The sequence below is a fragment of the Mastigoproctus giganteus genome, chromosome 1 (genome assembly GCF_048544385.1).
Source record: "Mastigoproctus giganteus isolate SK-2022 chromosome 1, ASM4854438v1, whole genome shotgun sequence".
Classification (NCBI taxonomy): Eukaryota; Metazoa; Arthropoda; class Arachnida; order Uropygi; family Thelyphonidae; genus Mastigoproctus; species Mastigoproctus giganteus.
In genome coordinates this window covers 256,478,831-256,493,547 of record NC_143575.1, presented here as the reverse complement: position 1 = coordinate 256,493,547, position 14,717 = coordinate 256,478,831, and the positions used below count along the sequence as shown (strand labels likewise).

The 14,717-nt window shown below is 35.7% G+C and overlaps 1 protein-coding gene across 1 annotated transcript in view; it reads left to right on the top strand.

Moving 5' to 3' along the window:
* LOC150091803 (protein ECT2-like) overlaps positions 1–14,365 on the top strand; it is a 76,657-nt gene extending 62,292 nt beyond the window's left edge. Inside the window, exons 15-16 of the mRNA XM_090369793.1 lie at positions 7,004–7,172; positions 14,024–14,365. Coding sequence (XP_090225919.1) covers positions 7,004–7,172; positions 14,024–14,122 — 268 coding nt within the window. The 3' untranslated portion in view covers positions 14,123–14,365. The remainder of the gene's footprint in view (positions 1–7,003; positions 7,173–14,023) is intronic.
* Positions 14,366–14,717: the final 352 nt, after the last annotated feature.

Here is a 14,717-nt window from a genome sequence, read left to right as displayed (position 1 = left end):
GTGTCAATAAGCGTTACTGAGCCCTTAAAATATCAGTTTTGTAAACCCCTGTTTGCAAAATATGCAGGTATTTTTTTTTTTATATATTTTATTAAATTTCCAATCCAGGTAAATTGTCAATTAGGTTAGCAAATTTTAATTTAAATATTTTTTAATTGTCAAACTGGTCTGTTTCTTGGCTACTGTTCTGCCACCCCCATTAATTGTGCATATAAGTTTGAGGTATTATTTTATTCTCAAGGCCAATAATTGATCGCTATTCCCACTGTTAATTACTTATTTTGGGTAAAAGTCATTTTAGTAACTTTTTTTTAAAAGTGAAGTTGCTTTCTTTCTGTTGTTGAAGACCAATTTGAATAAGTTTTTTTAAGATTTTATAGTAATGTATTCCTGTAAACACAAATTTTGATGATTGTTTATATTTAATACTAAGGCAAGTAAAATTTTGCTGATAATTTCCTATTCTCTAATATATATGCACATGCAGTGTCCCCAGTGAAGATATATTGAGGAAGGCTTGACTTAAATGCTCACTGAACTTATAGATTAGCTGTGAGTGGTGTTGCAACTTTAAATATAGTGATTATGATAATAAATTAAACTACTGATGTTATGCATCCTGTGCCTATGATTATAAGTATTTCTTTTGTTGGGCTTATTGAGCAATTTTTTCCTATTGCTGGCCTTAATTTTATACTTAAAATAAGTTCTCTCCACTGATATTGTCTAGAAGTTCCCCTAGTCATTCATTTGTAGGTCTTAATAAATAATGATTAGTTTGGGAAACAGTTAGCTGAGGACCAAGTTTCAGTATGGACAGTGACATACTGAAACTTTGGACAGTGCAATGAAGATAATATTTTGCATGGTTTGCAAGAAAACAATTGCTGCTTCTAAAAGATTCCACGCTATTGCAAACATGCAATCATAACTAAATGTGATATGTTAAACTTGCACAACATAACCACTACATTTTCACTTTATTGCTTGTCCAGCAACCACACTGTGGGATGGCCCCGGGTGCCAAGCATTTCCGTGGCCAAGCGATTCTTGCGAGTTTATAAAGCGTTTTTCCTCAAAGTGACAGAGTTTTCCTTGTTTTTCTCTTAGAATTAATATTTTCTGTTAAGTAGCTCTACTTACTTAAAAACACTAAGAAGAGAGCCCAGAAGAAGGCAAGTACCTTTTTCTTTAATTTAGCTAGCTGTACTAACTTACTAACTCTACGCTTGGCCACCAAGCGGCACTGCTCCTGCCTCCCCGTGGCGGGGCCGGTAACCTGGGTGGTAAAGGCAAACCCCCAGGGCAAAAAGGAGCGATCATGGATAAAAATCATTATCCAAACTTAGAGCCTTTGAGCTCAAGAGCGGAAGATTCTAAACCTGACCATGACTCAAGTCAACCTAAAAGACTGCGAAGAGAAGCAGAATGTCATGACGATTGCCCAAACTTCCTGGTGATTCATTCCCTATCTGCCCAACCTGTGGGTAAGTTGTCACCATTCTTAATTCAGAAAATCTTGGAGTCAATTGCTGGATCACCAAAAATGGTTAAAAGACTGCAATCCGGAGACCTTCTGATAGAAACAGCCACCTCAAAACATTCTGAGCGGCTGTTAAAAACAACAACATTTGGTGGGTTGACAGTAGAAATTACTCCCCACAAAACACTAAATTCATCAAAAGGTGTCATCAGCGAGTGGGATCTAATTACAGTCTCCGAAGAAGAACTACTCCAAGAACTCAGCAGTCAGAAAGTTGTAAATGTAAAACGGATCATGACGAAAAAAGATGGAAATCTTACTCCAACAAGATCCATCATTCTGACATTTAGCACTCCAGACTTACCATCCTGTATTAAAGCTGGTTATTTAAACTGCCAGATTCGACCATACATCCCGAATCCTGTTCGTTGCTTTAAATGTCAGAAATACGGCCATTCCCAGCAGGCTTGTCGCGGGGAAGCCACATGTCCCATCTGTGGCTCTAAAGATCACACCCAAGCAGATTGTTCAGTCAAAACTCCTGTTTGTCCAAACTGCAAAGGAAGCCATCCAGCCTTTTCCAAAACTTGTGAGCTATGGATAACAGGAAAGAAAATACAAAAATACAAAATTGAAAATAAAGTCACGTTTCCTGAGGCACGTAGACAAGTTATGTCGACCATGCCTAGTGGTCGTTCTTATGCAGCTCGAACTAGAAACTTTGTTTCTACTGCAGCTCAAACGGATGTATCAGTTCCGCCTAACACCTCTCTAGCGAATTGGCTTAAATTTACACTTTCAACCTCTAAAAAAGATAATCCTCCGAAAAAAACTAGCGAAGCCACAAATACTCCAATCAGTATTCCTATTCATACCCCATTAGTCTCAGTTGAAAAAGAACAATTAAAATCTCACTCAGTCTCAAAAAAAATGGAATCGCCTACCAATAATATGGATGTAGATGAGCTGCTAAGTAACGAGGAGCCCATTCTAGAACTCCATGCAGATGACACCATGGATATTGGACGCCCCACATTCCCAAAAAAAGACTGGAAGAAATGTCCCACGAACAAAAAACAGTCAGACGAATCATCCTCAGCTAAATCTAAATAATGTATAACATCCTACAATGGAACTGCAGAGGACTAAGTAGTCATTCTGATGACTTAAGGGATTTACTAGCTCAATTCAATCCCATAGGTGTATGCCTACAAGAAACTTTCTTGTCACCCCAAATTTCACCCAAATTTTCAAATTATGTGATATACAGACGAGATAGGAGTTCAAACTCTCCTGCTCGGGGCGGAGTAGCTATTCTTGTTAACTCTGACATTCCGTCCAGGCCGATCCAATTGAGAACCACTCTAGAAGTTGTCGCAGCTCGTATTGCAGTTGGTATTTCAGTTACCCTTGTTTCCATCTATATTTCACCATCTCTACCACTTCCGCACTCAGAACTTGACAGCCTGATTTCACAACTCCCAACTCCAATTTGTCTCTTTGGTGACTTTAATGGACATCATCCATTGTGGGGGTCTACTACAATGGATAGAAGAGGCAAATTGATGGAGGAATTCATGAACAATAATGATCTTAATTTATTAAATTCTGGATCTCCTACTTACATACACCTAGCAACAGGTTCTGTTTCTGCAATAGACTTGTCAATTTGTTCACCATCTATCTTTCCAATCATGACATGGTCAGTTTTAACCAATCCCTTTAACAGTGATCATTTTCCAATTATTTGCTCACTACAAACAAGAGTAACTCCGAATCCTGTTCAACGATCCAACTGGCAGTTTAAAAAGGCAAACTGGGGAGGCTATTCTGCCCAAATACTCTTAGACAGATGTTATGTTCAAAGACAACATATTGATGAAGTAAATACTTATATAATCAATCAGATTCTCACTGCAGCTAATGGTTCCATTCCAAAATCCACGCCTTATCACAAACACAGAAATAACTGATGGAATACAGATTGTTTAATTGCCAAACAGGAAAAAAAACCGTGCTTGGAATAATTTCCGTAAGTATCCCACCACTAGTAACCTAATTGCTTATAAAAAACTCAAAGCGAAAGCTAGACAAGTTAGGCGGAAAGCGAAACGGGATTCTTGGATTGCTTTTGCCTCAACCATTACCAAAGACACGGATACACGAGTCATCTGGAAAAGAATACAGGCATTAAATGGCAAATTTACTCGGCTGCCCTCTCCGATACTTCATTGGAGAGGGAAAGACATTTCTACTCCTGAAGAAGTTGCAAATGCATTAGCAGAATCATTTGCAAAAATATCAGCTTCTGCCACCTATGCGTCCACCTTCCAGAACATCAAAGCAGGTGCGGAACGGCATAAAATCAACTTCTTCACGCGCCGCTCACTGCCGTACAACCAACCGTTTACATTAATAGAACTTCAAGAATCATTAAACAGATCTTCCAATAGCGCTGCAGGTCCAGATGGAGTTCATTACATTATGCTAAAGCATTTACGTGATGAAGACTTGAGAACTCTATTAATTTTTTATAATCGGATCTTCACCGAAAATGCCTATCCTTCTTCATGGCGCCATTCGTTCGTTATCGCCTTACCAAAACCAGGAAAAGATCCTTCCTGTGTTGAAAATTACAGGCCAATATCTCTTACGAGCTGCATGGGAAAAATTTTCGAAAGGATGGTTCATACTAGGCTCACCTACATCCTGGAGTCAGAGAATCTCCTTCCAGAACAACAATATGGCTTTCGGAAAAATAGATCAACACTGGACGTGCTTATCAAAGCCGAATCTCATATCCGCAATGCCTTTGTCATGAAACAACATCTAGTCATGGTCAATTTAGATCTTGAAAAGGCATTTGATACAACATGGCGTCATGGTATTATTAGGGACCTTTACCATCTGGGGCTTCGGGGCCATTTGCCGGAAACAATTCAAAATTTCCTGCAATTGCGCTCTTTTCAAGTCCGATACAAAAACGTCCTCTCTACATCTCACATACAGGAAGAGGGAGTTCCGCAGGGATCAATACTCAGTCCAACACTGTTTTCAATCCGAGTTAGCACAATGACACGAGATATCCCAAAAACTGTTCAAACTTATATGTATGCAGATGATCTTACCATTTCCTGTCAATCTCAAAGTATGAATACCATTGAACGGCAGCTACAACTAGCCATAACCAAAATAGAGGCCTGGACTTCACGGAACGGTTACAGATTGTCAGAAAAGAAATGCACTGTCACTCACTTTTGCAAGAAGCGAGCTCTCCATCCGGAACCTGAACTACAAATAAACAATACTCCAATCCCACTTGTTAATACCGTTAAATTTCTTGGACTATTACTAGACCGCAAACTAAATTTCCAAGCTCACATCAGTTATTTGAGAACTTCTTGTTTAAAGCATTTAAATATACTTCGTTCGGTCTCATCTATGTCATGGGGAGCTGATCGCTGTACTTTGTTGCATCTTTATAGAAGTTTAATCCGTTCACGATTAGATTATGGTTGTCCAGTGTACGACTGCCAGGAGCACTACTTTAAAACGGCTAAATATGATCCACCACAGTGCTCTGAGGACTGCGCTGGGAGCTTTCAGGACTTCTCCTATCCAAAGTCTATATATTGAAGCGCATGATCCCCCATTACATCTGCGTAGAAAAACACTATTGCTTCGCTACGCTGCTAAGATCCAGAGTCTACCATCGCACCCAAGTTGGGAGTATCTCTATAATACTCATTGGGACACCTTCTATGAGAGCAAACCAAATGAAAATAGACCCGCCTCTATCAGGATAAAAGAGATTGTTCAGACTTGGAATATCAATTTAAATGAAATTTTCCAAGACACAACTACACCTGTTGCTCCTTGGACATATGTGTCTGTCTCTCAAGATACATACTTCCTCCAGTGGGGGAAAAATATACCTTCCTGCAATATCAGACAGTTACATTCAGCTCATGCTATGAACAACCATGCCTGTAAAATTTATACGGATGGTTCCAAAACTGAGAGTACGGTAGGTGCTGCTGCAGTTTTCCCTTTATGTACAATTTCAGCCACACTACCGCTTGCCTGCAGCGTCTTCACAGCCGAATTATATGCCATTAGGTTAGCGCTTAGTAAGATAATTGAGCTTTCCATCTCATCTGCCATAATTTACACAGATTCTCTTAGTGCTGTCTCTGCCACAAGGAAGAATTCCTCCATTTCTCACCCTACATTGCAACAGATTCATTCCCAGCTATTCGTTTGCAGTGTGTCCAATCAGTCAGTCAGATTTTGCTGGATCCCTGGCCACTCAGGCATTCCGGGAAATGAAAGTGCTGACTTTGCCGCTAAACATCCGGAAACCGCTTTCTCACAACATCCTCAGGTTCCTTTCTCTGATTTTAAGTCTGTCATACGCAAAGCCTGCTACAATAAATGGTCACAGACCTGGAAAAGTGACAAAAACAATAAACTATACCAAATAAAAGAAGACCCAAAGCTGTGGCTGTCTGGCTTCCGAAGAAACAGACGAGAGGAAGTAGTACTGGCAAGACTGAGAATTGGACACACTCACCATACTCATCTCTTCCTATTATTGGGAGAAAGTCCACCACAGTGCTCATCCTGTCAGACGCAACTTACAGTCCGTCATTTTCTGGTTGATTGTCCCTTGCATTCAACCATCCGGTCAAACACTTTTCAGTCTCTCTCTAAATTGAATATATCACCTGATTTATCTCGCATCTTAGGAAATGAAGCAAATATTGAAGAACTTTTATTATATCTAAAACATATTGGTTTGTACAGAAGTATATAATTTAATCTCTCTAGCAATACGTTTTTTGTAAATTAACGATTAGGAGACACAATTTGGCCGTAGTAGCCCTTGTGTCGTTAAACCGAACAACAACAACAACAACAACACTGTGGGATCACCTGATAATGCTCCTAAACAGATGAAGACTGACAATGTCAATGTCTTCATTTGTTTAGTGCAGTGAAAGTAGAGTTGATATGGGCCAAGAAATCATCCATTTTATCACAAAATTATATCGAAAAATTGCTATCTAGAAAAGAAATGCCTTTATAGAATAACTGAAATAGCTATAAAAGGAAGATGGGAAGCAAAGTCAGTGAAAAGGGCATTTGCAGAAGCAAATGACTGATTCAGAAAAGTGTTGTTATAACTCAGTACTTTGTAAATTTTTAACAGTCCAAGCCAAACTTATGGTATGAATTTATAATTTAATCAACTAATATAAAAATATGAACTAAAACTGAAATTCTGCATTCATTTTATAGGGTATGGGTCAATATTCTTTATTGGATAAGCAGTGGTAAATTCCATCTCAACTTCTTATTCACTTTATATACTGAAACTGCTTATTTATTTTACAGTGACACTAGTAATTTATTGATTTGTGTTAGTAATAGGGGTTTTTTGCAGCAAGCAGGTTAACTTTAAAACACCTGAGACATTCATTAGTTAACGTTTCTTATATATTTATTTTCATTTTGCAGAATAGCATCTAAAACACGTGAAAAGCTGGGGCGAGCCTTATCCATTAAGAAAACGCCAACGAACAGCCGCAGAAAAAGTCTAGGCAGAGCCATGTCTTCCATCATGAGTCCACTGCGAGCTACCCCATCACTCCTTGGACTGCGTGTTCCTTCATCTACAAATCTGAATGTAAATACAATTAACTTCAGTGAAAATATATTGCTTTAGTAGTGCAGGTTTGGTAGATTAGTTATGTGGCAAGTTGAACATGTTTATTTTTTTATATTCAGACTGTAATCATTATTTCTACTTAAAACCATATTTTTCCTTATGGTATGAATATTTTCAAAAGAGAGAGCATAGATATTGAATCAAGATTTGTTTGAAGTTCTTATCATGGCTCAACTCTCTCTCTCTCTTTTTTTTTTTTTTTTTTTTTTTTTTTACAGTGAGCCTAAACACAAGATTAAAAGACATGACATAATATAAAATTTGTAGAATAATTCATCAGGATGACATAAGCTTCGGGGATGGTCAAATAAGTAGAAGCTGTGTTTAATTCTGCATAATGCAAGGTTTTCACATGCAAAATATCAATTCCAAAATAACTTGTTCGTTTGAGAGGTTGAATTAAAAATGATAGGAATGAAAGCATGAAGTTCTCCATGCAGTACAAACAAGTGACAAGTAGAGACTGATGATATCCTGCTGTTGATTTAGCAAACAATTTCTTGTAGTTTATATTTCCACTTTCAGTATTTCTTCAGAAAGTGTGATTGGCAAAAGAATGAGCATCCATATAAGGAGAGACTTCAAATATGTGGGTACAAAGCTTGGTAACTAGGTGGTAACGAAGAGGGACATTTTGTTGAAGTTTATAAGGATCTGAAAAGGGACAGTAAAATGAAGGAAGGGCGAACTTTTCATGCTGTAAAGTGAACCAGGGAACATAAAATTAAACTAAGGAGAACAATTTCACTAGATTCTAGAAAATTTTCCTTTCGTTATCATGTTAGCCATTAGAAGTACTCTGTGGTAGCTAAGGGCTGGCAGTTTGGATAAATTGAAAGACCGGCTGGATCACTATATGATCAGTTATGAGAGGAGGGAAACACGTAAGTACCCCTCCCAGCTCAGCAGACGCCTGTTTCCTCACACTGCATTGCCAATATTAAATAACACAGAAGGAAAGAATTGAGAGTGAATGAAGAAAATCTAGAGTTCAGAGTTACTGGCTAGTTAATGCATATGTTTGAAATGGTTTGGGGGTAAGTAGAATTGGATCACCATTCAAAAGAATGGTGCTCATGGGAAATATCCATAGAAAAGGCATGCATCATGCAACTGCATGATAGGAATGGAGTGAATTTGTGAAGGAGTGTTTTAGAGAGGTTTTAATGCCTCTGTAGATGTTGAGAACAGCATTCGAGTATTTATTGTTTCAATTTTAACAATAATCCAATAGTATTTAAAGAAAAGTGTGGAATAATTTCCCCAAATTAATTCTTGAAATTGCAGAAGAGGTTTAGACTAGATTGTAGGAAGCTTATATCAATACATCTGTTTGGGTACCAACCAGTTTTCCTTTGCAAGTTTTATGGGTATTACAGGGAGTGCAGGTGTGTATCATAAAATGGCATTCTCTACTGGCAGATATCCCACAGTTGGGTAGTGAGATTGTTTTGGTCAGCATCTTGTATTTACAATGTCGAGCAGCCTTCTAAAGCCCAGGATGGTTGCCATCTTTGTTGGGGGGATGCAGTTTGTAGTTTTTTGATAGTAGGAGCCCACTGTTCAGATGATGTAAATCATCTTTACATTGGTTTAGGCTGCTGCTGTCCAGATTTCAGTTAAATAAATGTTGGGGCAGCCATATCTCCATAATTGTGTTTATATAGCAGTTACTGGCAGCAGCAACAGCATCTGTTTTGAAGATTTTTCTGTGCAAAAGTGAAATGTTAATGCATTGTCAAACACCATAAGTTTAGTCTGCATCACAACAGATATCACTGATCCTCTAAGTGAGGGTGGGCAGTCTTTTAAGGGAGAACAATATTGGGCAGATTTAGCTGGGTTGATGAATAATTGGATTATTGAGGTGCTCTTGAAGTTCCCAAACTTTTTTGATTTATTGCAACATTTAGATATTATAATTGCTGATAACTGAAAACAGATGTAACAAATAGAAATGGAAGAGCTGTTATAAAATGAAATGATTTCGTCCTTAATTTGGAAAAGAAAATCCAGTAAGGTACATCTTAGTTGTGGTGTTTCTGCTGACTTGAGGAGTTTTTTTTTTAAGATCATTTCCAAAACTTTTTTAGTCATAGAACACTTTTCATCTCACAACATATTCACGGAACACTTATGAAACACGAGTTTAGCGGGAGCCAAAGAACTGTTTGTAATATTTTATTACGTACGATGCACTGTGCATCTTCATTTCCAACACATGTCAAGCCGAAATTCAAATAACTGTCTTTATACTTTCGTTTTGGTCTTTTATTAGTTGGTTGCTGTTTTTTCACTTCGGATTTTTGGGGAACAAAAGGCTGCGATTGTTCATCCTCACTTTGAAGTGTGACAATATTGTGTTAGTTTTCATCAACCACAGTTGCACTACTACAAGTACTTTGCTTCTCGTTTTAAAGTTCCTTTTTTTCAACCACAAATCCATGGTCATATATATTAATAATAATATTTCGAAATACTATTATCAAAAAAAATGTATACTAAGAAGTGAGTTTAGTTTTATGATATTGGTTCACTTCCTACTCTCCTTCAACCCGTATACTCCAGGCTAAATTGCATATGAATGGCATACTAGATCTCCACATTGCTACTTTTTCGTAGGTGTCATACTTCTCTATGCAAGGCCCACCAAAATAGTGTTCTGCGGTCTATTTGATTATTAGTCTATGCCAGTATATTAATAACTGAAAAAAAATTGTTAAATATTATGATACAAAAGTGGTGTATACTACAAATATGCAAAATTTATCTGATTTTATTTTTTTAATTTTACGATTTTTCGCGGAACACTTGTTCACATCTCACGGAACACAGTTGGAGAAACTCTGCTTTAGATAATATAATTACCATCCTTTTATATATTAATGTTTATTTCCTCATAGTTGATTACATCCATTTATAATTTTTAGGAGCTATATCAGCATGGTTGCGTGGTCATCCTCATAATATTTTAAAGCAGGCAAAATATGCCAGAAAACTTGTAACATATGATAAACACTTCACTGCATGGTTAAGTAATTAAAATGAAAACAAACAAGTCTTAAAATACTTGGACAGTGAAGTATTTATATTGTGTTATGCATAGGGGCATATTTTACAAAGGATTGCATATAATGTGTGGCTAAGTTGAGAAATTTATGGATGAAAGCAACAATGAATTGTTAGAATAATCATACAATAAAGATATTTTAGGCTGAAGAAGGTTAAAAAAGAGAAGCTGCTGTTTCAAAGTGTTTGATACATATAACATGGGCCACGACATCTCATAAATCTCATCTGGTGTATGTTTACTGCCTTTCATATAGTTGCATATTGCAGTTTTGGAATTCTCAAAATGTCTAACATACACTATGTTGAATGAAAAGAACATATACAAGGAACTGGATGGATAATCTTATTCTTCTGAGAGAACATCCATTAACTGGTAATAAAACTACTAATTTGTCTTTCCATATCCTCCTCATCCTGTGTGCACATGCACACAGGATGGGGAGGATATGAAAAGACAAATCTCACTCTTCCTTCACAAAAACACTCTTCCTTTCCTGGGGTAAATCTTTTGGAATCTAAAATATCTTTAATATTAACATTTGTCCTCTTTAATCAAAAACTGTCCTAATAGAGTTTTATAACTCTGCATTTTTATTTTAAAACTATTCACTTAGATCTCTGTAGGTTAAGCAATCATCTAATTACTCTTAAGGGGCAATATTAAATACATCAAAAATGTCTTGGAATTTATCAAATACTAAATGAAACAAGAATATGTTGACAATTGAAGTATTATCGAAATCATTTCCACTATTCACTCTTAACTACAGAATAGATATTCATTTTTACTATAAGATGTACAAACTCCTTGGAGGATTCCTTATCTAACTAGCTTGCAAGAAAAACGTCACTCTTCAGTATATGTAAAACTTAATGTATGAAAGCTTAAGTCAACTATTTTCTCCTTGTTAAAAAAGATAATTTCAGAAAGAGTAAACCACTCTTTCTGAAATTATCTTTTATTGTACACCTCCAATACAGAGTAGACATTTGGTATTTTAAACAGTATTGCTGTTGCAGCAATGTCCCCATTTTTTTGTGTGAGTATAGTAACTAAGTTGTTTACAAATCATAATTGATTATTGCAGTAAAATTCCAATTAAGTGTTTTAGGTCTTTAACTCAAAGCACACAGCATAAGACATTGTGTACACAAGAAGCATTTAGATTCCTCTCTGGCATATATCTGATAATATGCACTAAACAATAGGCAAAAATATGTATGCAGATATGCACCAAAACACTTAAGCAATAACATTTACATTTATTATTACCGTTATTATAATATTTATTACATTTATTATACAAAATATTTATTAAATGAATTTAAATTTTCTTGTACTCGGGATTTAAAAGAAACAAACTGTTATATGAAAATTTAGAATAAGTATCATTTTATATGGAATAACTTTTGTTACAGTAAATAGCATATTTTCAATGTGGCCTATTATAAATTTGTGGCATTTAATGTCAAAAATCATTTTAAAAGCAGAGAGCAATCTTTCCAGGTCAACTAAGTGACTGGACTAAACTTAAAATTTTGAGCCTTTAAAGCCACTATCTAAAATGAAATTGCTGCTCATTTCCATTGATGGTGTTATCTATTTTTGCTTGAAACATGAAATCCAGAGTTCTTTTTTAAAAGATTATCAAATTTATTTCTTATTTTCTCTTTTGTCTTTAGTGAAGGATTGAAATTTCTAACCAAAGTTTCTCTGCTCATAAAAAGTCCCCATACTTCAAATTTACTTATAGAATTAACTAACCGAGAAAATTAGTCTCAATGAACAACTAATGTTTTTCTAACCAAAGAACTGCCTTAGTAATCCCAATAGCTACAGCAGCCATGGTAGCCAAAGCAATGACAACTTTGTTTGTAGAACCAAAGTTTTTGGCACAAAACAATGCTGCATATCAAAATAGGCTCTGGTAAAAGAGTAAGGCTAGGTTGTGCATCATTGTAGATAGTTGTTTGTGCATGGGACTTCTAGAAAGATCTGTTTTACACAAGAAATAACTTTATTAACTTTACCAAAATTGTTCTGAATTGTTTCTGCAAGCCTATGAAAGCCATGGACCAAGCAATCAATGTGAATTAGGTTCAGATAGAAAACTTGTAATGCAGAAGATGCTATTTTCATATACAGAGCAGTGTCATCACTAACAAAAATGAAGACTTTTTTTTTTTTTTTTGCAATAACTGCAAAAAATCATAAATCTTGCAGTTATGGAATAATTCGCTTTTTCAAGGACCTTACAAGCAAGCAAATGGGGATGAGAAGGCTCTCCAACAATTTTACTGATAAACTTCTAAGAAAATTAGGTAGCCCTTATATCAGTTATAACAAGGAGCATATTGGACATTAAGTTTAGTCAGCTCATTATATTCATCATAATTTGCAGACAGTATATACGGAGCAATATCACCTTGTGATTCTGTCTTAAAATATTTAAGAGAGATACAGATTTGAAGACATTAAAGACACTCAGATGAATAAGTGATGAATATTAGAAGAAATTCTTTTGGAGAAGGCAGGTTAAATTACTAAGTTTTTGTCACCTTCCATGTTATTCACCTATATTTGGAATTAATATTTGTATGTGTAATAGTTCAAAAAGTTCCTACTCTTTATTTTTCTTTTACTTGAAAATGAGTGCATGTGTGTACCTGTAAATGTTTTCTTCAATGTAGAAAAATAGTTTTTCATTAATTGTGCAAGTCTAGTGATTTTTATCACAATTTTGCACTTAGGGAAATTCTTATACCAATTAGCTGTATTTTATTGAATTTTGACTATGTGCATTAAGTAAGCATTTCAGAGGATTTTTAATAGCACACAAAATCTGACATTAATTGTTTGCTTATCCAACTTAGTGTTAGATGCAAAGCAATGGAATGCAATGCATCACTTTATACCTTGGGCTGTGATAGCTGCATATCAACTTCTATACGTGCCGTAACTTTCATACCACTTCCATATAATTGCATCAAAATATGACACATTTAACATTCACCCAGCTTCATGGAATTTATTGTGGTATTTTCCCAGGAACTTTCTTGTAGTAGTAGTAGTAAGGTTTTAGGAGCATTAGCGACTATGGCTGAATTGTTCTGTGTATACTGTCTGTAAATTTTGTGTGTTCTGTGGTCGATTTTCTGTTTGCTGGACGGAAAAACAATGCTACCCTCGCCTGAGACAGACTAACTCAACCACATTGTGTGAAAAGGCCCATAAATTCCTCACGTCATCGACGGGATTTGAACTCTGGTCTTTTCCAACCAGTGAGGGAAGGAATGCGATTCCCAACTGCTACCCACAAGGGCCCGGGAACTTTCTGAAATTTTCTCTGCCTAAAAGCATTTGGCTTTTGCTACTAAACATTATTAGGCTTTTAATTTATCTTTCTTTTAATATATAAAATTCAGATGAATAACTGGTGTGCTCTTCTCACAGTTTCAACTTCATTTATAAAAATGTCACCTAACTGCAGGTTTGTAAAGAGTAGCATAGCATCACACATGAAAATTATTTATTCTATAATAAACTGCAAAACCTGTGGCACACATTGCCGGATGCTGATTATTTGTAAAGAATTTCAAGTTAATTCAGTTAGAGTGACATGGAATAAAATGTTTTAGACTGTCATTTATGTTTCAGATATGATTTAAGTTTCTTAAAAAGAAAACGTTAACTTGTATGTAGTAACATACTCTAAAAGAAAGTTTTATTTCCTTAGGACCTGAGTAATAAATGTGAATCAGCACCACAGACTCCACTTATTGGAAAGAAAATTAAGAGCAGCTCATTTGGTCCATCAGCTACGAAACGTTTGTAATATAAAACTTCCAGTATATTACTATTATTATTCATAGTGTTTGAGAATCATACCAAAGAAGTTATGAGATTTATACCCAACCAGTGATCCATTGGTGGGACAGGTAGGTAACTGTGTTCTTTGAGAAGGTCTTGGATCATCTGTAGGGAAAAACATGCATAACTGAACTTCAGACCACAAAGTTTCATGTGTTACCTCAGTGCCTCCTCTGTTATGTCAGTAAATTTGGAATGACTATTTTCTGCTTTCAAAGCTATTACCCACCTGTGAAAACAATGAAATCCTATTTTTGTAAATATCGTGTACAGTTTATACTTGCAGTTTTTTGGAATATAACTTTTATTACATTGTACAGGGTCAGCGTTTAAGCACTATTTTCATATTTTGTGGTAGCTAAAAATAAAGGTATAAAAACATTCCATTGATTATATTTTATTTGTTTTGTATTTTTTTTTTTTTTCCCCTAATTCCCAGACTTCAAAGTGGAAAATTAAATGTGTATTTATTACTTTGAGTACCTCGTTTTTGTAAGAATGTTTGTATTTTATATGAAAGTACTTTATCATTGCCTATTTACTAAATGCTGGAGTTTTAA